This window comes from Chamaea fasciata, unplaced genomic scaffold, assembly GCF_029207755.1.
Source record: "Chamaea fasciata isolate MVZ Bird 193981 ecotype frontalis unplaced genomic scaffold, bChaFas1.0.hap1 SCAF_25, whole genome shotgun sequence".
Lineage (NCBI taxonomy): Eukaryota > Metazoa > Chordata > Aves > Passeriformes > Sylviidae > Chamaea > Chamaea fasciata.
The window spans coordinates 4143197-4168234 of NW_027094110.1; the positions used below are offsets into that span (position 1 = coordinate 4143197).

Below are 25038 nucleotides of genomic sequence, written 5' to 3' on the forward strand. Positions count from 1 at the left end.
TGCGACTCCGGTCCTGGCCCTGCCCCTCCCGGCCCCGCCCCTCTCTTCGCGGCCACGCCCCCTTAAGGAACGGAGACACGTGAAGGGTTGGCTCGATGAGCTGTAATTATCCATGGAGCTGGCTATGGATCCATGAGCTGTAATTGATCCATGAGCTGTCATCGATCCACGGAACTGGTTATTGATCCACGGGCTGTTATCGGTCCAGGAGCTGTTATCGATCCCCGCGCTGGTTGGTACCGCAGCACACGCGGAGCCCCCGGCCCGGCCCGGCTCTCCCGGGGCACAGCTCAGTCCGGCCCCGGTGCTTCCCCCCCCTCCCGCCGCCGTCCCGCAGCAGCGCCCGGTCACTTCTTCTGGAGGAATTTCATTTTACTGCCTGCGGAGAAAAAACAGCATTAGGAGCTTTAGGCGAGGGAGGGGAGGCCCTGGCACAGGGTGCCCAGAGCAGCTGTGGCTACCCCTGGATCCCTGGAAGTGTCCAAGGCCAGGTTGGACGTTGGGGTTTGGAGCACCCCGGGATAACGGAAGGTGTCCTTGCCCAGGGCAGAACTGGTCCCTTCCCACCCAAATCATTGTGGGATGAGCTGGAGACACTCATTAAGCTAAGGAACTTAAGGTGGAAAGCCACCCATGGCCACCTCTGCCAGCAGACACAACTTTTGTGCCCTGGGCATGTCCTCAGCCAGGACCAAAGTTAAGGAACAAGTGCTCAGAGCAGCAACTCCCACAAACTTTATCTAAAGACACAAAAGCTTGAAAAGAAAAGAAAAATCTCACACAGTGTTCAGTGTTCTCTGAAGCAGTAAATGTAAACAAGGGAGCACAGGTGCAGAAGGCAAAGAAGGAGCCTTCCTCTTCTTTGTAACAAATTAATTATTCAATAGCTACAATTAATTAAAAAAAATTTAACAAGGAACAAAAGCAAGGGGTGTTCCTTTACCAAGACTGCGAAGGATTTTGTTCATTCCAGTTCGCTCCGTCTCAGGAATGCGCTCCAAATGCTCCAAGGCACGGACCTCAAAAAGGCCTAAAGAGAAAAGAAAAATTAAAAATCACTCACCAAATGAGTTACTCCATCTTCTAGCATGTGGCATCAGGATTAACAAGGCCACAAAAGGAAATCCTGCATGTAGTGTGTGCAAGCTGCAGGATCAAGGAGAGAGAGATGCAGAAATTCTTTGTGATGGAATCTTACGTGGGGTCAGATGTGATAAACCCCATGAAGGTCTGTCACCTCTGAGGGCCCAGCCCTCGCAGAGAAATGGCTTAAAATAATAGCAAGACAAACTTCTCCGGACATGCTTTATAAAAGAAAAGGTTTTAATAATGACAATGATAACAGTATCACACAAAAGAAATAAAAGCCGAACACAGTGCAGAGAGAACTCTTGCACTGGCTAAGGCAGTCCAAAAAAGCCCCAGGAAGTTCTGTGCAGTCTTTTAAGTGCCTAATAGTCCAGGGGGGCTTTTTGGCACCTTGCCCAATGAAATTGGCAACAGGTTCTGAGGTACAGGTCCAGGTGTGCAACCAGTATCTCTGCTTGGCACCTGCCCAATTACAGGGAGAAGAGCATCGAAGTTTCTGGCTCTTTTAACTTATTAGCATGGCAAGAGGTGAAACTTAAGCCTTTCCCTATATGGAAAGGTGTGGGGGTGCATTCCTACATCTTTGCTTTATAAACTGGATTCTTTTGAGTAATTAGAAGGGCACGTGGCTGTTCCGTGTGACAGAATTCCAACAGCAGAGGCAGGTGGCATCACACTTGGCAAGGGAGCCTGTGAAGCAGACTTGAACCAAGAAGGTAATGCCAGAACAAGAAACAAGATGCCACAGCTACCTTTGACCAGGTTCTTGCTGAGCTCCCGGTCCTGGATGAAGCCTGCAAACATCTGTGTCTCCATGAAGCAGTGCAGGAAGTGGCGCACGGTGCGCGAGCCGTGGGATTTGCGGAAGGGCTCCCGCTGGAAGACGCGCTCCCCCTTCTCTGTCACGCTCATGTGCAGGGAGTAGTGCCCCACGATCTCCACGAAGAACTGCACAAAAGCCTCCGAGACCAGGGAGTTCAGGGTCGTGTCACCTGTGGGGAGGACGTTTGTCACTTTGGTGAGTGGCTTTTTTAGAGGGCTCGGTCACTTTTTGTATCTCAGACTAGGAGATTCTGGGTGACTGATGTCAAAGAAGTCTCAGCTCAAATATTCAATTTCCCAAGGTCAACTTCCTGTTGCAGCTGGGAAAGGTTGGGTTCTAAAGCTTTTCCAGAATTTAAAACATCCATAATTTCATTTTCCCGGTCAAATATCCGGTGGGTAATGAGCTGTCAGCTCACAATACGCTTAGTTTAATTAAACTACAGAAGACAAACTCTCTGGAAAACAAACTTTGTTTTTATGGAATTATATAATTAGCTGGTGCCATTCTTCAAGTCACTCAAAGCTTTTAAAGTTTCTCTTCCTTATGTGATGAATCATGTATAAAGCAGTTCAACTTTGAAAATGATTACCCAGATTGCCCTCCAAAATACAGAAATTTGCTACATTCTCTGAGAAAAACATTGTCTCTGCCACTTAGAAAAATAGAATAAAATTCAAAGCACAGGAACTGATGCTGTTGACCCAAAGGAAACTACAGTTCTGCACACACTAGTTGTGAAAAGAGGAACTGTCAGCACACCAAACTTCTCACACATTCACAAGATCACAGGGAAACAGCTAAAATGTTGCTTCTTAGCATTTATTTCAATTTGCTCGTTTTTATCAACTCCATGGTAGAGATCTGCTAACGGGAAAACACTTTTCCATAGAAACTTTTCCACAGAAAGTACCTTGTGTGTCACTCTGCCCATGTGACAGGATTTCACTCCGTTCTTCCAGGATTTGTACAAGTGCAGCCTGGAGTTTATGTGGCAGGATCTCGTCCTCATCTGATACCTACAGACAGAAACGGCCAAGGAAGGACTTTTGTGTTATTCCCATCAGCAGGAGAACCAGGAGGTAGATTAGAAATATTCATAACATGCCTGAAGCAGTTAGAGGGCAGTTACTCTGTGATTTTTCTTAAGGGAGACAATATATTTATCTTGCAGCCAAAGAAATTAAACACATTTGCTCAGCATGCCCCAAGTACATTTTATTAGAGTCACACACACAACTGGCCACCACACAGACTCAGGCTTATTTCACCAGTAAAACACACAAACACAAGAAAAGTCTGTTTGAGAAAGTACAACAGGTCTCAATAATATGGTTTAAAAAATCCCCCAATCCTTTAATACCTTTCTCCAGCTGCAGGCTGCAATGCAAAATAGAACAGTGAGGCAAGGAAAAGGAGAAGAAAATATCTTGAACTACTAATTAAATGCCCAGTATTTTTATAGCTACTTGTCTGGGGATGCAGAAGCACTTTTGGGGAAGTTGAGCAGAGAACCCCAAGTGAACTGTGATCATTTGTTCCCTAGAATGTCACTCCTGGGAAAAACAACCCAAACTAAGAAATAACCCCCAGCTGGATGAGAGAGAAGAAAGTGCTGTACAGAACAGGGAGAGACAGACAGACAGCAGCAGAGAATCTTTGGGATCTCCTTCCCATAAGAAACCAAGGAACAGTTTTTAAACTCAGCTCACACAAGCAGCATCTTTGGCTTTGCAGAGCTCTCCACCTCACACAACCTCAACCTTGCAACAAGGATTTGTAAGCCTGTTCCCTTCTCTGTCAGTTCAAAAGGATTACAAGGCATTTCTTCAGCCACTGAGGTCTCCATATGAACACCAGCTTCTCCTGATTTCTTTTTATTATTTTCTGTCATCGATGTCTTCTCCTGGCACAAACCCGTGAGTTACTGGTACTGTTATTTCACTCACCTCTTGCAAGAACTTGTCAGCACAAAGATCAACAATCAGAACCTGGGGAGACATAGAAAACACACTGACTCATAACCAGGTATGTTGCTGTATAGAAAAAAACAGGTTTTTAATTTGTTTTTTAAATGTGGGATGTTTTTTAAATAGGGCTGTCACACACAAAACACAAGTTTTGCATAATGCACCCTGTCCCTGAGAACAGGGAGTATTATTTACTTTTGAAAACACTGGAACATTCTGACATTCATCTGGCAAATTCACCAAGTGGCTCAGAGAAGTTTGAGAGTTTATACTCAGACAGAACCCAGAGATTATTCCAGAGGTCAACCTGATCCCGCTGACATTGCCTGTGTCTCACATATCCTCACCTCTTCTATGGGCAGGTCCTGGAGCTGTGGCAGGGAGCAGGAGAGGATGCCAATGAGGAATGGGGTCGGAGAGCACACGATGTCAATCATGGAAGCTGGCAGGACAGGGATGTAGGTGTGCTGCCAGGTGAAGGGGTAAAGTGTTGCCACTGCAGCGTGCCCACATTTAGACAGAGTGCTGGAGAGGTGGGAGAAGCACAGGGAGGGTGGTCAGAGTCTCCCTCAGGACAGGCTGGAAAGGCTCAGGGCAGGTGCCACTCGTGTACAGTCTGTGCATCAGCAGAGGCTCCATGCAGCCACTTTTGAACTCAGTTATGGGGAGCTAAAACCACCATCAACCCAGGCTAAAGAGGCAAAAAGAAAACATTCCCTTATCTCCTCTTGTGTAAACAGCATACTCCAAATTCTAGGCATGCACATGCTGCGTGGAGAGTGCAGAAGGTTTTCAAACGGAACTACCGGCAAAACTCGACAAGCTTGGACATGGGACAGGTCCAAAAGCAGAAGAAACAACAATATCCAGTGACAGCCTCCCTCAGAAAGAGCTACTCAGACTTACCTTAAGTTGTCAGCCACAAAGATGACCCTCCTTTCCAGCAGGAGAGAGGCAAAGACCCGGATGGTGTGGGAGACACTCAGGCACTGGAGGAGGCACTCAAAGTCAACGTGCTCCAGCCGCGAGTCCGAGGGGCGGCACAGCTCCATCACCTGAGGGGACACAGGGACAGCTGGGGACAGCCCAGAGCAGAGACCTTCAGCCTGCAGCTATGGTCAGAGCTCACTGCAGGCTGCAGCTCCTCCTGAGGGGCAGGAGAGGGACAGGACCCAGGGAAGGGCTGGAGCTGTGCCAGGGGAGTTTAGGGTGGAGATCAGGGAAAGGTTCTTCCCCCAGAGGGTGCTGGGCACTGCCCAGGCTGCCCAGGGAATGGGCACGGCCCCGAGGCTGCCAGAGCTCCAGGAGAGTTTGGACAGTGCTCTCAGCGATGCCCAGGGTGGGATTTTGGGGTGCCTGTGCAGGGACAGGAATTGAACTCAATGATCTTTGTGGGTCCCTTCCAGCTCAGGATATTCTCTGAATCCATGATTCTACACAGAATCCCAAGATCCATACAGCTGGCATGGGGCAGCACAGGAGAGTGCTCCAGAAGCTCTTCATTAAGAAGCAGGGAATCACTTCCAGGGCAGATGATTCCACACCAAACAGGTTTCTGGAACAGCCTCCCTTCCAACTTCAGGACATTTTCTTCACGCTCATGATTTCCAGGCACCAGTGTGCAGCTTGCAAAGAACCTCTGTGCCCCAGAGAACCCCCAGAGAGGAGGCAGCTCCCCCTGACCCCCGTTACCTCATCTCCTGCTCCTGGCAGGAAGCTCCTGACGGTGATGGTGCGTCCCGGGGCGGGGAACGGCGCCTCCATCACGCTGCGCATGAAGGGATGCACCAGGGCTGGGGACATCTCCCGCCTCTTCTCCACCTCATCCAGGATCTGCAGGGAGACACACGGGGCCTTGGGGCACTGCTGCTGCTGACCAGAGGGGAGAATCCATCACAGCATTTCCCTGGAGAAGGCTCCAGCACAGACCTACAGCCCTCTCCCACCTCGCTTGGGTGAAATTCATCTCAAACGTCTGAACAATCAAACAGGAACAGCTTCCTGTGAGCACAACTCTCCAGTCTCCTGCTACTGGAAGGAAATGTCTTGTATGTAGTAATCAAATACTCAATATTTAGAGGAATTAAGAGCAGCAACACCCCACCCCCCTTGCCAAGAAACCTCCCTGAAACTCTGTACTCCAACAATCAAAACCATCTTTCATCAAGGCTTGTCCCTGTACTCCTCTGCAATAGCTGCCCTTTATCTGCAGCAGCTTTCCCCAGTCTTCACCTCTTTATCTCCCCTCCTCACGCTGCTACAAAAAACCAGGGGAGATCCAACCCCGTCCCAAACTGATTTTCCATTTCCAAGTCACAGAGGAAGAGGATGAAGGGGCACCCTCAGTAACACCAGGTATTAGAAGGCCATTCCTGGCAGTAATTCCTGAAGGATTTGTGTATTGGCTGACAAGGCTCAGCACCAGGATTTAATTTCCTGCTCAAAGCAAAGACAGGGAGGAAGCAGCACTCTCCTGGGATGAGCTGCAATCACTAAGCCTGGCAGAAGCATCCAGTTACTCTGTGGAGCCTGCAGGCTGTCAGGGCTCAGGGAACAGGCTGTGCCAGCTCACCTTGGAGAAGAGGTTGAAGCAGCCCAGGCGGCTCACGATGCAGTACACCTCGGGCAGGCGCTTCCCTTTCCCTTCTGGCTGAAAGGCAACAGCAACAGCTCTGCTGAGAACAGGGGGGCAAGGAACAACCCAGCACCCACACTGCAGCTGATCTGCAGAATTCCTTCTGCTGCAGCCTCCCCTACACTTATGACTACGAAGGTTCTCAAGGAACACCCAGTTCCAGGAGCTGCCTCATGCCCAGAGCCCGTTTCGCTATTTCTGGGCACCATCGTGACCCTTCCCTCTGCATCCCAAGGGTTGGCACCACCACAGCAGCACAGGATGGGTAACCCCGGTGGGAAAGCAGTCTTGGCAGTGCCCAGACAGTGCTCTCTGTAGCCCCAGCCCTCCCAGAGATGCTCACCAGGAGCTTCCTGCAGTACCCGAACCACCGGCTGCCGTCCTCCCCCGTCAGCACGAAGGAAAAGGTTTCACTGGGGAACCAAAGCAGAGTCGGGGTTAAATTCACCACACAGCTCAGGGGAGAGACTGACAAAACACACAAACTCCTTCTGGTCATGCTGACAAGGGCCAAGGTATGACTGCAAGGATTTTGGGATGTGTTCAGGATAAAAACTTGCACCCCATGAGCTTTTCCATCTCTCCCCCTTCCCAGCTGCTCTCACTGAGCTTTTCTCTCTCTCCTCCTTCCCAGCTGCTTCCCCATTAAGCCAAGGAGCAGCAGAAGCACTTCCAGCCGCAGGAGCTGGCCTTGGACAAATTCCTCCTTACAGGAAAGGCAGCAGCAGCCTTCCAGCCCAGCTCCATCCCTCATCTCCCCTCCTAACACAGGGATTTCCTGGATCCTTTCCCCTTTCCCCCTGCTCTGGCTGCAGCCCCTCTGGCACACTCCAAAGCTTTCAGCATTGCCTGTCTCAGTCACAAGTATTCAAAACCAAGTCTTTACCTTTTAAGGTCTGATGAAGGGAACCAGTCTTTGGGATCTGGAAAGCAGAATTTGGGAATGACCTTTAGCCTCTCTTCAGTATCCTTTGATGGTCTGAAGGGATGTTCAGGCTGGAGGGGTAACAGATGCATTTGAAGTCACTGAAGTTGGTGCACAGCTGCAGCATTTAAAATACAGAAGGCATCTTCCTGACACTTCCAAAGGCTGATCCATCACACAGCTAATGCACAGGTACAGGAGAGCATCTTCTGACTATTAGCAGATTCCCAGTTCCCTCTTGCCTTTTTCCTGCTGACTGGACCTTTGAAAAATGAGCCAGCTTGGTAAGGACGGAGTAAGGATCTACAAGCATGGCTAAGTTTATTGGAAAATAAACGTAGAAATGAGCCCCCAAATGATGGCTGGGTCAGCCTGCCTTGGTTCTACCCCTGAGAGATTTGAAAACACTAATAGGAACATGAATGTGTTCAGCTTTTGATGTGCAGATCACTCATAACTGAAGGGCAAAAACTGTCCCTGAATCACATGTTCCACCCACAGCACATGTAGGTTCAAATCAAATCCCTCAAGGACTCCAGGACATGTTCCATGCTCAAAACTGCCCAGAAAGGGCAAAAAAGAAAAGTGTTCAGACAAGAGGCTCTGCAAGAAATGTAAGGAAATTTTACACATTTAAGTAGGAAATGCCCCCAAGAAGTGGAAAGTTTATTGCATCAAGCTGATTTTAGGCACTCAACACATCCAGGCTATTCCAGTGTCCCAAGCTGTGACAGCACAAAGTGTTAGGAAAACAGAACAGCATTTTCACAGAGTAACAGTTGTACAAAAGCTTAGATGTCCTTGGGCTCACAGCCCAAAGCAGAGGGTGACAGCAGATTACTTGGAAGCGGAGCTAATATTAGAAGGGAGACACCCAATCTGACACAATGTGCCATCTAGAGTCACTCACCAAAACACTTCCATTTGAGCAGAGGATAAATAAATACTGAGAGAATAATTTTTTTGTGTCAATGCCTTTATAGAAGTCAGTAAAGAGCAGGAGGGGAACCCTGCAGTGCCCTTCCCAAAGGCAATGGACAGACTGAGAGGCTGTGCCAGGGAAAAGCCAAATCTGCTGCACTCCTTTCTTCCTCCCAACACCCTAAAGTTTGCACTTTTAGCAGGTATTATTTGGGTGGGTTCAATTTTACCCACTAAATGAACACTGTGCACTCCTTCTGCCTGTAGTTCCTTATTCATCTTGTGAACCCAAGGCATTTACACACTTATGACACTGGAGCTATTGGCACATACATCCTTTAGGCAGCACGAACTGGGACACTGTGGGACCTGCTGGGGTCCCACACAACCTCTCTGAGTGGATCTGACATCTCCTCCATGTGGATGACGTGCAGATTGCTCAATAATCCCTGGCTTCCTCCTGATGGCACAGCCAGAATTCCTGGCTCTGTTCTGTTTTCAGTGGAAGGCAGCAGGTATGAGCCCAGACAGTGACAACTGAATATTCATCACAATCTGGTACCACAGAAACACCAAGGCTCCATCTCGGCTTCCCAACTTAGGACACTGCGCTATAATTCAGTCACACTCTGGTTTTGTCACCCATTTGGGCTGAACAGCTTATTTCAAAGGGCTTGGTTTAGCCAGAGCACTTCAACTTCCACAGCTCTCCTGGTTTTGGGGGCTTGTACAAACAGCTTGGCCATTTTATTATTATTCTTTCTCAAAACAGTATAAATAAGCATTAAAGCCCTGGGATTCCTGTGCACCATCAGTGCTTCACTCCTTGTTCATAAAGGACAGACGGCCAGGATGAGGTTCCTGTCAGGTTTGGGACAGCTCTGCACTCCGTCCTTTCCTTCAGCTGGTATCAAACACCCCCTGGCTTCATGAAATTTGAATTAAGTAAGAGCCTTCCTAGTTCAAAAAAGACAACAAACTCGTGATCAAGACACATATTCAACAACCTCCTGGCACCACCCATCAGATGTGTAACAGAGCAAGGGGCTTCACGTTCCAAGCCCAGATCCTGACCAGTGTAGTTTAGGAGGGGAAACAGGGCTGAGCAGTTCCCTGGGCAGATTTACACACAGCTCCTACCTTGCTGGGGAACTGCTGGATGATGTGTGGTGTGTAGGTGACCTCAGATGCCTTCTTGTGCAGGGACACCACCACGAAGAGCTCAAACAGCCGCTGCTCCTGGAGCTCGATGAGATCCCTCTCTAAGGTCTGGTAGTGAGGGTTCCTCTTGGAGGTCGAGTGCCTCAGGCACCCGTGGTGACCTAGGGAGAGGAATAAATCCCAATAAACCCCAATAAATCCCTGTGGCTGGCACTGCCACACACCTACAGGGCACAGGAGGGGACTCAGCATTGCCATCAGGGGGGGAAAAGGGATGGGTGGATTTGCCCCACATCCAAATGCTCTCCATGGGATATGGGGAGCCTATGCCAGCTCCTCATGCACAGAGCTGCTCCTCCCCCAGGGAACAAGGGACAGGAGGAGAGGAAATAACCTCAGATTCCACTGGAGGAGGTTTACATTGGATATTAGAGACAATTTCTTCACTGGAACAGGGAGTGGAGTCACCATCCCTGGAGGTGTTTTAAAAATGTGTGGATGTGGCACTTGAGGATGTGGTTGAGTGGTGAGCATGGTGGTGGTGCTGGGTTGATGATTGAACTTGATGACCTCAGAGGTCTTTCCCAACCTTAACAATTCCAGGATTCTGTGATTCAGACAGGGAGCACTGGCCTGGCAGCAGCTCTGCAAATCGACCCTGCCAGATACTGAAATTTCTCCTGCTGTCCTGATGTTCTTACACATCTCAGAGTGACACAATGGGGCACCAGGGAGTGAAGCCCAGCTGCACCAGCTCAGGAGCTGCCAGCACTCAGGGAGGCACTCAGCAGAGGCAGCTCCCTGGCCAGGACACCCCCAGGCTGGGCTGTCCTGACAGGCAGCACAGGCTCACAAGCACAGGCACAGCCCTCTGATGTCAGGAATTCCTGTGGCCCAGGCACTGTGACACATTCTGGACACCCTCAAACAACTCTTCCATCAGGCAGTGACTCAATCACTGTATTTCTGCTGAGATTCTTCACTCTCCACCACTCTCCTTAACATAAAGAAAGGGAACTTCACTTTCCATTCCAAGGTAAAGCCTTTTGAATGATTCCCTCCAAGTAAATGAAACACCTAAAATAGTTCATAGAATCCTTGAATAGTTTGGGTTAGAAGGGACCTTAAAGCTCATCCAGTGCCAGCCCCTGCCATAGCAGGGACACCTTCCACTATCTCAGGGTGCTCCAAGCCCTGTCCAACCTGGTCTTGGACACTTCCAGGGATTCAGGGGCAGCCACAGCTTCTCTGGGCACCCTGTGACAGATCCTTCTGTTTAATCTGTGCTCACATGGAAGCTAAAACCTGTTTTAAAAGGTGTTTCATGTCTGGAGTTTGGGTCTATGATCAAACTCAAGACACTGGAACAAGACAAATATCCAGCTGAATTCTCCCCAGAGGAAAGGGCATCTCACAGAATTACATAAAACAGAACCAAGGGAAGGAATCAGGAGTGAAATAACCTCAAGCAGGGGCAGCAAAGGTGATCAGGAACAACCTCCCACAAGCCACACGACCAACCTAAAAATGAAACTGCTTCTGGTGACTGGCAGATGAATGGCATTAAACCTCAAGGGCTCAGGGGAAAGAGCAGAACACAGAGGTTGGCTTGTCACAGTAACAGCTCCCAGGCTTGGCCATGTGGCCTCTGAGAGCTCCCAGTCCCTGTCTCAGCAGATCCCCACACGTCAGCGTGCTCACCCCACCAGGGATGAGCCAAGGGTGCAGTGCTGTGGGGACAGGACCAGCCCCTGTGATTCACTCACTTTTGGGCTGATTTTCCGTATCGCTTTCATTCCCGCTGGTTTCACCTGAAACAAACATAGTTTTCACTTATTAGCCACGCAGAAGGAAGATGGGCAACACCCAGGGTTGGGAAAGAGACAGAACCTGAGACTCATCAGATCAGCATCCCTCGGGGCTGCCCACCTATCCTGCCCAAAGCATCAGCCAAGGGCAGCTGCAGAGTGTGTTACAACAGCAAATTTCAGAAAGCAGAGCTGATATCGAGCCAGTGCTGTCAGTGAATGACCTGCAGGTCAGCTGAACACGGGCAAAGAACACAAACCAGCTGCTTGGTTGAGGCTGCTATAAAACTTAACAGAGCTGCTGAACAGAGTAACTATAAATACACTATCAATGGTGTATTTCAATCAGAACAAGGCACACAGACAATGAGTGCAGTAGTCAGTGGTAGTCCTCATGCCAAGTGGTTTTCTGAGGATTTTTTGCCTTAATCTGCTTTTTTGAAAAAGCACTTTTAAGCAGCAGCCCAGCTCTCCAGGCTCAGAATCCTCCCCTTGTGACAGTGTTAAATTTGGGTTAGGCAAGTGCTCCTTGGGCTGAAAGCTCAATTCCAGCCACGAGTCTGTGGTTTGCACTGTGGCGTCAGCATGAGGTGATGGTGCCAGGCCAGGGGGCAGAGGAATTGTGCCACCCCAGGTGTTCAGAGCACAGACAGTGGTGCTGGAGACCCCAATACCTTTCACTGGAGCTGCTTCTTTCCCGGCAGGACTGAGCAGCTTCACCTTCTTCTTTCCACGCTTGGAATCAAAGATCTCCTGTATTTTCAGTACCAGCTGAAATCCAAAGCAGAAGCAGAGGTTAATGTGGGAATTCAGAGAAGGGTCCAGGCAACCCCACAGCCACCATCCAGGACTTGGCGAAAGCTGCCCAGATCCTGCAGGAACCCTGGCTCAGAGGCTGGAGTCCTCCTAGCCCAGCTCACTGGATAAAGAATGAGCACAGATTTCTGCTGCAAGACAGGGATCCCTGTCAGCACAGCTCAAAGCTGACACCAGACTGTACAAGCATTCTGGAAATTGTCACACTTGCCTTCCCAAATAGAAGTGACAAACTGTCTGGCATCAGATCTCCACTTTCTATGCAAAGGCACTTGCAAGAACATCTCACAAACCCTCCAGCACAGAGGACTCAGAACATGCTCCCCAGCCTCCCAACTCCTTCCAAGCCCAGAAAAAGCAGAGCTCTCTCACTGTAACTTGGGGGTTGGGGTTTGGGTTGGTTTTTGGGTTTGCTGCTGTAGTTGGGTGTCAGCTCAAGTCTCCTAAAACACAAGCGAGGCTGCTCCAAGCACAGGCCCTGTCCCAGGTGTTTGCTGGAATGAAAGGATGATGTACTCAGAGTAACCTGCCCTAGTGGAAGGTGTTCCATGGCAGGGGGTGGAATGAGGTGGAATTTAAGGGCCTTTCCACCCAAACCATTCTGTGATTTAGCACAAACGAAGACAGAGCAGTGGGTCTGTGCTGCAGGACCACACACCTGGTCCACTGGAAGAAAAAAGCAGGGGAAAAGCACAGCCCAGTGCAGACTAAGCACAGACATGAAAGAAGGGTCAGCATTTTGACACACTGTGTTGGTAATCTTCCTTTCACTGGTCACAACAGCCTTAAAGTCAAAGTCCTGATACTTTCTGTGTCCCTGCTCTGTGCCTTCCCCTCACCTGCCAGTGCCCCAGGGGCTCCTGACTCCCCACATCAAAGGCGGCTTTCACTTCATGTGAAGAGGGATCTACCCTAAATGCAGGGAGCAGGTCAAGTTCATTCCTGCCTCAAGAATTCAATAAACTGAACACAGGAGGGTGGGGCCCAGCCATTTGTCATCACAAATACAGCATAAAAAGAAATATACTAAAGGGAACCTGTTTGTTCAGCTCAAGCATTTTATCCCCAGATCAGCAAGCCAGGCTTAGGCTCTCCTTTTCTAATCGAGTTCTCCCCATTTTCTGTCTCAGCCAGCCGGCCCAGCAGGAGGAGGCTGCAGGGAACAAACAGCCCACTGCAGAGCGCAGTGCTTCTCCTGCCAAATCTGCCTTCTTTCCCTTTTTATCCAGCCTTACCTAGGAGATCTTCATTTCTGTCCTGATTTTTGTGCAGCTGAGTCACCACCCTGGGTGTGTTTAAGGCAGCCGTGTGTTTCTTAGGCAAAAGGTTTTGTCTTTTTAGACCCCAGCCCTTTTCTCAACCTCTCAAGCAACCTTGGCTCAATTCCTCCTGAGCAAAGGGAGTAAAGTGCTCTTCCTGCATGTAAATTGTTACCAGATTTTTGGAATAGGTTTCCTTTTGGAGAACATTTTATTTTCCCTCTCCAAATGAGAGATACTCTCCATCACAGCATTTATATAATCTTGCCATCTCCTTCCTGATTTTCCAGACCTAGGGTTTGTTTAAAAACACAGACAGAAGTTACTTGATACTCCAAAGCACTTTAAAGGTTTGAAAAGTCCTTTGCAGCTGTCCAACTCTACCTCACAGTCTTGTGCAATCTGGGCAAATACACGTGATTTTCAGATGAAATGAAGATCTGCTGAAGTGAAATGATTTTACCACAGCAAAAATGAGCCCTCGCCACTACCACAACTGGAATTTGAGTCCCATGCACCAAGGGTCACCACAGTGGCAGCTGCAGCTGCCCTAATACAGCACGTGGTGCCTTTTACCACTGAGGGATGTGAGCTGGTAACCAACATGAGGATCTAGAAACCTTCCCAAGGCACCAAAGGAGAGTCAGAAGAGTCCCCTGTGTGAAGGTGGATAGGAAAAAAGCCTTCCTCACCCCTCTGGCCTCAGCAGCATAATTGTCTTTGCAGCCAGGCAGGAGGGGGAGGCCACAAGGGACAGCTGTAGGAAGGCTTTGTGAAATGCTCTTATCCCTGAGAGTTCCTCTGCACCTTTAAACTGTGGAACAGCTGCTCCTGATGCCAGCCCACAACTCCAGGCCAACATTCCAAGTAACCAAGGGCCCCACAAGTATCCCACAGCTCAGGGCCTGCAGTGGAACACCAGGATCAGTCTGGGAAGTCACTGGGAGCAGGGGACACATCCACACAGCGTTACAGAGCTGCCCCTGGAGCTCTCCAAAAGCACAAACCCAGCACCACGACACTCCATGGAAACCCTGGGAACAAGGCTTAGGGGACAAAGCACGAGGAAGGGCTCGTGTTCACACACAGCCCTGACCTCCAGGTCAACACTGAGCACTTTGTCTGCCCATTCTTGGCCAACAAAAACACCACTGTCCCAGCTAGAACTGGCACTCAGATCCCCAAGCACCAGCCCTGCCACTTGGAGAGGGAATGGCTGGAGCAGCAGTGCCAAGCAGCAATCACCTGCCTGGACCACAGCTCTATGGCCACTTACAAAGCAGCAAGAGCTTGAAATGCCAGGCAAGAAGTGAAGTTTCACACTTGAATCTCACCCAGGGCAGGTTCTTTCTCCTGCTGGCAGCCTCCACTGCTCGGAACAGCTTCCACTCAGACAGGGTGACAGGCAGGGAGGTCTCCTTCCCCACCTTCCCTTGGAAAATTGTCTGGGAGGGCTTCAGCTCCAGAGACTTACGGCTGAGGAAGGGAGGTTTGGGGGGAGGCTGGAAAACAGAAGCAGAAGAGAAAGTTAAGTGGGAGATGGAGCTTTGGTGCGAGGTCACAGGCAGAGGAGTCAGATTACAGCTGGTAAATCTGCTCTGCCAAGCTCTCCATCCCACCTCCCCACTCAAGCATCTCACCAGATCTCTCTTGTTCCTGTTCTTCTGCTCCTTAGCAGCTTAATCAGCTGCCATGGTTGTTCATTATTTACATCATATATTATTTACATTAATAACAAGCAATAAAACAATAAAGCTTGCAACGTGGAATGTGAGGCTGGGGGTGAGCACAAACGAGGGCCCCTTGTGAGAATGATTCTGCAAACACCTGACCCTTGAATCCCCCCAGCCTACCTTGGGAGCCCTGCTGATGCTCCGGGGAGGGGGCAGCTTCCAGACAGATGGGACCTTCCACAGGGGCAAGGGCAGGGCTCTGATATCTTCATAAGGGTTTTCTTTTGTAGGACCTGGAAAAAGTATTGGATGGGGGTTTATGAAAGGAGATGAAGCCCTGTAATTTTTGCCAGGGATATAACTGGGGGGAGTGTGTAGTTGTCTGCCAAGCTTTAACAGGGTCTGAGAGACCTGTTTAAAGCTGGATGAGATTCCCACATCCTTCTAACCCACTGCCATCAACTTGGCAGACTGCACATGGACTCAGCAGAACAAAACACTTTTTCCCCTGCAGAGCAAGCAGCTCTATTGCAAAGCAGCTCATTTTGGCAGCGCTCACGCTGATCTCTGTGCAACACTCAAGCAAAGCATTCCAAGAGCTAATAAAGAAATCAGTTTAGCACGGGCCAACTCCAGTGACCTCCCATGACATCTGAAATCAGGCTGTTAATGTGCAGATGTCACCAACACCAACAGAGAACCCCAGATGGGGATGACCTTAAAAGTCCCAGAGCTGGAAAGGGCCTCAACCTTCACTCCTCCCTCCCCAGCACAACTGCCACCCTTGAACATAGCAAGGGGGCCCCCAAAAGCACAGGCACATACAGATAATGTCCTCGTAGATGTTGTCTTCAGACTGAGTGTAGACCAGCCTGGGTCCTGCAGTGCCGTTTGTCTCTTCCCGAGGTCTGTGGGAGCCGCTGGCTGCCGGCCGCTTGCGGAAGCCCTGGATGTCCTCAAACTCAAAGGATTTCCTAGAGGAAAACCAGGGTGACTTCTTCTAAAGGCACCTGCTTGAGCTGCTGTCTGCAGTCCACACACAAGCGTGGCCCCTCTTGGGACCATGCAGCACACGGATGCTCCACTCTGGACTCGCATTGCCAAGGGTTGAGGTCGAAGCCCAGGCAGCAGCTCAGCCCCTCACTCCTGCCCCGTGGGATGGGGGAGGCAGTCAGAGGGTAAAAGGGAGAAAACACGTGCATGGCTCGAGATAAAGACAGTTTGGAAGGTAAAGCAAAAGCTGCACAAGCAAGGAAAGCAAACCGAGGGATTCATTCCCCATTTCCCTCGGCAGGCAGGTGTTCGGCCTTGCCCAGGGGCTCCATCATGGATAATGGTGACTTGGGAACACAAACTCCAGATGTTCCCCCCTTCCTGCTCCTTCCCCAGTTTTTACGGCTGAGCAGAACACCACAGGGTCTGGAACAGCCCTGGGGTCAGCTGTCCCCTCCCAGCTGTGTGTGAGCTCAGCCACACACTGCTGTGTTACCAATATTTTCATCACAACCCCAAAACACAGCACCACGCAAGATGCCAAGAAGAAAAATACCCCAGTCAAAGCCAGCCCACCGAGTCCTGCTCACTTACTCTGGGGGATTTGTTAAGTAAGAAAGGGAGCTGGAGGCTCCATGGCCAAGCACACTCCAAGCAGGCATGGCCAAACCCATCCTGTCAGAGGCAAGAACTCAAACCATGTTTTGCAGACTTTAGCAGCTCAGAACCAGGGCACTGTTTCCTACTGGCCTCTCCTACTCATGTTCAGGGAGTTCACGCATTTGGGGGTTGGCATTTCCATCCACTAAGCCACTATTTTGAAATGAGAGCACTGAGGTCACAGAGGAGCTGGCAGGGATTTAGCCTGTCATCATCATCATCATCAAATTTGGGTTGTTGCTGTACACTTTGCCACAGTGGAAGGTTTCAGAACCTCAAGCCACATCTCTGCTGGTACTGTGCACACCAGTCTAGCACAGGCAGCTCACCTGTGTGCAGGATTTGCATCAAGACACCTCAGAAGGGTATGGGAAAGAGGGAGAACCAGCCCAACCTACTGCAACAGCAGAACCCACAGCCTCCAGCCTTAAGCAGTGAGAGAATCCTCCTCTCCCAGGAAAGCCAAACACTCAGCAGCCACAGTGCCCCAAGAGAAAACTACTCTGCCATCCACAAACTGCAGCTGAGGGCAAGCAGCAGGCAGGGAGCAGGCAGGTCTCTCCCTGGGGCCAGCATATTGTCACTGTGCTCTGTTCTAAGGTGTGGGCTGACTTGTGTTTGGAACCTGGAGCCTTTTCTGCAAGATTACCAGCAGCAAAAGCAGGATGCTTGCACGCAAGAACATCCTTTCCCCATGAAAAGAGGCATCGTCACTAGCAGCACCACCACAAGGACATCATGCCAAGCAAGCTGCTTAAACCCATCTAGAAAGTGATTTAAGGAAATGTTTCAGACACGAGAGATGAATTACGTACCTCTGGGCTCTCCCTCTGATCCTCCTGCTGGCTATTTTCTTCTCAGGGCTGTTGGAGGATGACACCAAGTCCCTTCCACACTGCTTTTGCAAGGGAGCTCCCCTGGTGGCACCGGCATCTCTACGGCCACCAGCACCCTTCTCTGCCAGGTACCGGAAAGTCCTGCGGGGTTTGGGGGGTGGGTCAGGAGCTGCCTCCTCCTCTTGCCCCTCAACCTCAGAGTAAATGTTTCCCAAGCTCCTCTCTGCCCTGCAGAGAGTGTCCACTCCTTTGGTTTGCAGTTCTCTTTCCGTGGAGCCAGAGCTGCCTCGCGTCCTCTGGGGGTCCAAGGCAGCAGGAGGGGCTCTGCCAGGCAGGAGGGGATCTGCTCTCCTCCACGGGGCTTGTGAGGTATAGAAGTTCCCTGGGGGCAGTGCCAGCCCCGGGGCCTGGAAGCCTGTTTGCTCCTCTCCTTTTTGCTTGGCTCGGGAAGCTGGGCCACCACAGTCCCCAGTCTGCCAGCAGCTCCGTGCATCTTCCCTGAAATCCAAGCCCAGGCTCTTTGGATCTTTGGACCCAGCCTTTCTGCCGTTCTCTGTACATCCTGCCCTCACTTTGGGTAGTGCATTGCAGCTGGGGTCATACTTTACTCCAAAGTCCTTTGGCTGCTGCCTCTCCTTGCCGGGGCAGCCCCGTGTCCTGCCCTCCCACTGGGAGATCTTCTGCTTGATGTTGCGGCAGTGGCTGCGGGACAGCGTCTGCACGGTCGTGCGGGAGAAGCTGCTGTCCCCAGCCCCCGTGGGGTGCATGGCAGGGGCCAGAGTGCTCACACACAGCCCATGTCCAGCCCTGGCCACGTCCTCCCGTGTCCTGCACACATCAAAGCCGGCACCACAGCTCCAAAGCGCCCAGCGGTGCCACGGAGTCCGGCCTGGCTGCTCCGACCTGCGGGCAAAGAACAAGAGCCATCAGCTGCACCCCTGCCATGCTCCCCACCCAAACTCCCAGCAACTGCTCCCTGGCAACTGCTGCAGAACATTCCTCCCCAAATCACATCCATCACGTGCTCAGGACAGGCCTCCAGAGTCACTGCCCACAGGAGCTGTTTGCGCACACATCTGGGAGGGCGAGCAAAAGGGACCTGAGGCTTCACCAGCTTCAGAAACAAATGCAGCAGGCACGACACATCCCGAGGGATCCCAAGCATCCAGACTCAAGGAAATTATTTAATGGCAGAGGAACACAGCAGTGTGGATCTCAGCCAGCCTTTCTGCAGGAGTGCAGCTCCTCCTGATGCTCAGGCAGCAGAGACAAATCCCTGTGGCACCTGAGCTCCTCACTCAGCACAGACAGAGCAGGACACGAGGCACCAGGGCAGCTGGTGAGAAAAGGAACCACATCTGCTTCTCCAGAGAGGAGCTGCTGCTTCACACAGGATGGGGAGAGCTGTGGTGGCTGGGGAAGAGCCTGACTCTGGCAGGGCATCCTCCTCCCAGAAGTGCTCTCTTGCTCCACAACACAAGTGAAAACCTGCCTGGTGTTCTGTTTGTCAACACCTGACCTAAATTTGCCATCCAAGAGACTGGAGGGCAGTGGTGCCCAGCCTGTGGCTTGCAGCCAGGGCAGTTTCAAAAGGCAGAAGAAACAGGTGAGTTCTCATCTTCAAGTGAAAAATCACCCCACGTTTAAATCAGCAGAGAAGGAATGCTAAAGAAACACTCTGGCTTCTCCTACCCAAGCAGAGTCTGCACAAACAGGAGCTGTGCTCTTTGAGACTTCCCACACACATAATCCAGAGGATAGAGCACACATCCTCCCGATAATCCAGCAGGGAATGCAGGTGAAATCACCAGGGAGAACTGGGGTGGCTGTACAGACCCAGCACCTGCAGGTCCAGCATGGGCTCAGTACAGACATTTCATGTATGGAATCCTCAGCCTTGGAGCCCTTTGGCTCTACCTGTAGCTCATAAGGCATCCCCAATATACCCAGATATGCCAGCACAGGTGAAAACTCATCCTGCAGCAGCTCACAGGCTATAACAATCCCCGTTCCTCCCCTTCTCTGGGCAATGATCCCATTTCAGAAATTCCAACCCTCCAGCTGTATTTAACAACCTCTGTTTGCAGCAGGAGACAAGTGCTCAGCTGAGGCCAGGGGCTCTGGGAACATTCCCCTGGCACCAAGAAGTCTCCCTGCAAAAGGCAGGGAAACAGCAGAAACCCACACATGCACAAAGGCAGAGGATCCCTGCAGAAAGCAGCCAGACCTGCTCCAGGTGGGACCAGGGGCCAGAGTCACACCAAGCCTGTGCTCAGGCTGCAGCTGCCACCGCCACCCTGGGCACGTGTCCTCCTCCCCAGTCAGTGCCACCACGCCCGGCCAGCACTGAGTCACCAGAGCCTGGCAGAGCGGGCAGAGCCGGGGATGGGCAGCAAACCAAGCTGGGACACAGAGGAGCTGAAACCTGCCTGGCAAGGGCTCATGTCCCACTCTCCAGGCTGGGTGTGGAGAGCCCCCAGCGCAGCAGACCCACACCTTGCCCACTGCTGGTACCACACCTCAAACTCCAGGGCTCGGGGCTATATCCCTGGAGCTGCTGATGTGATCTGCTTGGCAGAGGACTCTGCAGAGCAATTAAAAGCAAAGCACTGGCCTTGGAGATCTACTTGATAGCACTAGTGAGAAAGCTCACTGGTCAAGGACATCCCAGGGCTCCCGGGCACTTCTGGGATGGTTTGGGCACACATGGCACAAGCCTTGGCTCTGCTCCACTCTCCCCCTCTGCCAAAGCAGCACTGTTGCTGTGGGAAGCAGCTCCCTGTCTCCACAGTGGGTTCCTGCAGGCTGGAATTGCTCAGCCCATTGTCCCAGACAGCTGCTGGGAACTCTCCCACTCAGCAGTGCACGGGATAAACTTGGACAATCTGGGTAAGCCCCGAGCCGGGGATATTTGCTCCATCATCAGCCCTCTGTCCCTCATCAGCACTCCAGCCTGTCCTCAGTGTCCCCCGTAGCCACTGGAGACCCTCTTCCCGCACCAGCGAGGGCCCCTGCCCTCTCCTATAAATAGGCATTGCTGCCAAAACATCCTGAGCCAGAGCAGAGCCATCCTTCCTCCATCCATGTCTGCAGAGCCCTGATTAGCAGACAGGAAAGCAGCTTTCCCTCCGCTGCAGCACCAGCGCCCCAGGACCCGGCTGGGGACAGGGGACAGCCACTGCTGGGGACAGCCAGGGGAGGACAGGGCTCCAACAGCCTCCTCAGCAGCCCAGCTCCACACCAGCATCCTCCAGCGCCTGCCAGCCCCTCAAACACAGCACTGCTGTGGCAGGACTGGCACAGGGACAGGAGCCCAAGGGACCCTGCAGGGCGGAGCAAGGGTTTACTCACAGCACTGAACAAGTGCAGCACATGCACTCACGCAGCACATGCACTCACGCAGCACATGCACTCATGCCCACAGCTGCTTTGACTCCCAACAGCACTGGCTGCTTTCTCCTCCAAATACTCCAGCTGCGAGCTCCTCTGGGAGCAGCCTGCTGAAACATCCACAGACAATCAGGGAATATGCTTGGAAGGGACCCACAAGGACCATCTGGTCCAACTCCTGGCCCTGCACAGGACACTCCTGGAGCTCTGGCAGCCTTGGGGCCATGCACATTCCCTGGGGAGCCTGTTCAGTGCCCCAGCACCCTCTGGGGGAAGAGCCTTTTCCTGACATCCAGCCCCATCCATGAGGACAAATGACTGCACAGGGGAGGCTGAGTAGCCCTGCACAGCTTTCCAGGTGGGTCCATCCTTGCTGTGCCCCGGCTCTGCTGGCTGCCAGCCCGCCCCACATCCTTCCTGCCATGGCTCATGTTGGGAAGGCTGCAGCAAAAACTGCCTGTGCTGCAGCTTCCTCAGCCAGCCAGATCCATTTCTGCTTCCTCATCTCAAGCCGTGGCCAAAGTCAAGGCCTAACACTCCTGCCCTCTCCCACTGCCCAGCTCCCTGCTCCCATGAGCTGAGAAACCAGCTCCCTGCACAACCAGGAGCTGAGAAACGTGGAGGAGAAGCTCAGCCTTGGCCAGCACATGGAATTCCAGAATTCCAGAATGCGTTGGGTTGGATTGGAAGGGACCTTAAAACTCATCTCCTTCCACCCCCTGCCATGGACAGGGACACCTTCCACCGTCCCATGCTGCTCCAAGCCCTGTCCAACCTGGCCTTGGACATGCAGGAATGGGATCCACAGACAGCCAAGCACAAGCAGAAAGCTCTCCCTGCTCAGTGCTGCTCCCTGTCCCTGGACTGTCTCTTCCAAAATATCCATCCAAGGAGGAGAGGAATGCAGCTTTTCACCTGCCCAGGCTTGCTATCAAGAACCAGGCATTTAATCTCAGCTCATCACGTGAGCCCAGGCAAGGGTAGGGACTGATCTTTGGTGAAGAAAGAGCACACCGGGGTGGTGTGATCCAAGTTAAGTAACCCTTAAATGCAGTCCAGGACAGGCTAAAACACAGTTCAGGGACACAGAGCTGGCAGAGACCACCTGGGTCAGGCAGCCAGCACTTGTATCAAGCACCACACAAATCATTCCCGTCACAGAATAACCAGACTTGTGACTGCTCCCATCCTGACCTCCCCTTCCAAACGCTTTCAGCGGCCCCAGTGTGCTTCCCAGCATTTCCAGAGAAGCCAAATTTATCATCCTTACTGCACCAGGACTTGGAGGAGATTGGTGTAGTTAAGAATACTAAATTATTTCACTGGTAGCGGCAGTTTGGAGGAAAATAACATAATTTCTAGACAAAACATCGCCGTTTCTGCCAAAAGACTGCTTCTCCCATCCACGCTGTTTGGAAGCTCCCAAAGCAGAAGAATAAGGCACGTTCACAGCACATGACAGGTAGCCCTGACTCTTTTTCCAGCCCTGAAAGCCAGAGACAACACTACACATTTTCCATGCAAAGCCTCGAGACAATCCCGTTTCCTGAAACCACATTCCCAAGGAGAGAAAGCTGCCAGTGCTGCTCTAGGATAAATCCCTGTCTAGTGCTGAGCTCAGGCCCCCCCAGCAGCCCGAGCACCCTGCAGCAGAGGCACAGAGAGAAGAGAGGCTCTGACACAGCACCTTACCTTGTCCTCCTCCTGGGAGCACTGCCTGGACCAGCCCGTGCAGCTCTGAGGCAACCTCAGTCCTTTTGTGAAAGCTGTGCAGTCCTAACCCACCCCAGAGTCCTTGTCGCCAAGCCTCCTGTGTTAGTAGCCAAATAAAAGGTAACCTGTGGTCTTCTGCAGCTTAGGGAAGCTGGCAGCTCATTCCTGGAGGGAAAGGACCCTTTCCAGAGCTCTCAGCTGCTCCCATTCAGTTCCTCTCCAGAACAACCCTGAAGCTCCTCTGAACAATTCTGCCATGCTGATGCCTCAAAGACATGGGCAGTACCAAACAAGCAGATTTTATATCAAAATAAGTAACTCTTCAGGAATGCAGCGTGCTTAGTCATTTCCATCTCGATACAAAGCTACTCTAACCACGAGGTATTAACTCCTTCCATGCTGCTGCATGTCCTGCTGAGGAGCAGTTCTGCCTCATTAGATCCATGGCCGCAGTCCCTGGACACAGAAAATGTGCTGCTAATCCCAATTACACAGCAAAAGGAGGTTAAGTCTGGCCTCTGCCATGGGTTCTAAGACTTTTCTACCGACTGTCTTTTTCTAAAGTGATGAAATTCAACTTCTTGAAAGCATGTTTTTTCCTCAAGATGTAAAAAAAACCCCCCAAACCAGAGCACTTCCAACATGTAAGCCCTGAAGGCTGCTACACCAGAGGGCACATGGACAGAACCCACAACGTCCTATTTTTAAAGTCGTGGGTTTTTAACCTGACTCACAGTATCTGAATGCCCAGGGTAGCAATACTGACAAACAGCAGTTGACTCAGCCCCTACACCCCGGGCTGGCTGCCAGCCCCAGGAATGCTGCAGCTGCACACCGAGACACAAGCTGGGCACGGAGTTAAAAATCAAACACGACTTATCCTGGAGCAGTTCCTTGGTGCCACCATCAGAGGTGAGATTCCTAAGAAAAGTCACAAAGCCTGTGTGGATTTACATGGGCCACCCCAGACAGGCCGTGTGAGGCCACAATCAACCATTCATTCCTTTGGGAATGTCTCAGCAGCACCGAGGCAGCTGCCCCAGGAGGTTCAAAGGGTGCAGAAAACTTCCCAGACACCACTCAGATAATGTGTTCCAGAGCTACCCACTGAGTCATATCCATATTATATTATGACCACTGGAAGACAGATAAAAATTTTGCCAAGCAGCAACGGACAGCACTAGGACTCAAGGTCAGATCCTCCAGGCACCAGCGCTCAAATACACATTTCCAGGGGCTGGATTTCCTGCGACTTCTCTTCTACTTTCCTTCCATCACTCGCTGATGCTAGTCCCAGCTGCCAGGAGGAATTGTTCCACCAGTGCCCGGGCTCTGTCACAGCCAGGTACCCTCCCAGGCAGCCCATGTCCAGCCACGGTCACTGAACAGAGGTGTGCGTGTTTGTGCAGCCAGCTGGGGAAGGCAAGGGCAGGCTGGTCCAGCGTGCCCGAGGAGCTCTGTAACCACTGCGCCCCACGCACCTCAGCGCAACAAATTACAAATACCCAGCGAGACCTAAACCACCACAGCCCAGCAGTGCCTAAAACTCTCTATAGAATCACAGAGCGGTAGGGGTGGGAGAGAACCTCTGGAGGTTCTGCTCTGCCCAGACTGGGGCACCTCCAGCAGGACGGCTTTTGGATACCCCCGCGGGGAGACACTGCAGCAGGCCCGGGCAGCTCCATCGCCCTCTCCGGGAGAAGCGTCCCCCGAGGGCAGCGAGGCCCTCCGGTGTGTCCATCACCGGACAGCCCGGCTGGGTCCGCCCGGCAGCCTCCCTGCAGTGAGTGCGGGAGACGCACCCAACCCCAACCCCGGCTCCCCTGGGAGCTGGGTCTCCTCCCGGGCAGCTGGAGCAGACACCTGCTTCCCCCGGCCCGTCAGACAAGGGGGAGATGCTGCACCGGCCGCTGCCCGCCTGCCCGCGGCCGGGACACGGGCACCCCTCGGGGCCCGCAACCCCGAGCCGCGACTGCGGGAAGCCCCAAACCGCCCGGACTACCCGCTTGCCCTCCCGGCGTCGCCCCCGCCCGGTCCCGCCGCCCCCCGTCCCGTCTCACCGCGGCCTCGGCCCGCTCCCGGCCCCGCTCCCGCAGGACGCTCCGGGCGCGCACGGAACCACTTCCCATTGGCTGCTGTAGCCATCACTCAAGCGGTGATCCCGCCTTCTCCCCGCCCCGGAGCGCCCCGAGCCACTTTCCGTTGGTTGAAGCGGCCGTCACTCGGAAGGACGCCCCGCCCCCGCCGCGCCCCGTCCCGTCTCTCCGCGGCCTCGGCCCGCTCCCGCAGGACGCTCCCGGCGCTCACGGAGCCGCCGTCCATTGGTTGCTGTGGCTGTCACTCAGCTCGAGATCCCACCCTCACCC

General features: G+C 52.2%; 1 protein-coding gene across 1 annotated transcript; it reads right to left on the reverse strand.

The window, feature by feature from the left end:
* Positions 1-72: 72 nt before the first annotated feature.
* DENND2C (DENN domain containing 2C) lies at positions 73-24829 on the reverse strand. The gene is given in 20 exon segments (XM_066203963.1): positions 73-379; positions 944-1030; positions 1842-2081; positions 2826-2931; positions 3862-3903; positions 4230-4407; positions 4789-4937; positions 5575-5715; positions 6455-6532; positions 6861-6930; positions 7404-7513; positions 9504-9685; positions 11291-11335; positions 12007-12103; positions 14742-14909; positions 15261-15373; positions 15906-16054; positions 17549-18423; positions 18425-18472; positions 24733-24829. Coding segments are annotated over 20 exon segments (2979 nt in total). The 5' UTR covers positions 24802-24829; the 3' UTR covers positions 73-347.
* Positions 24830-25038: the final 209 nt, after the last annotated feature.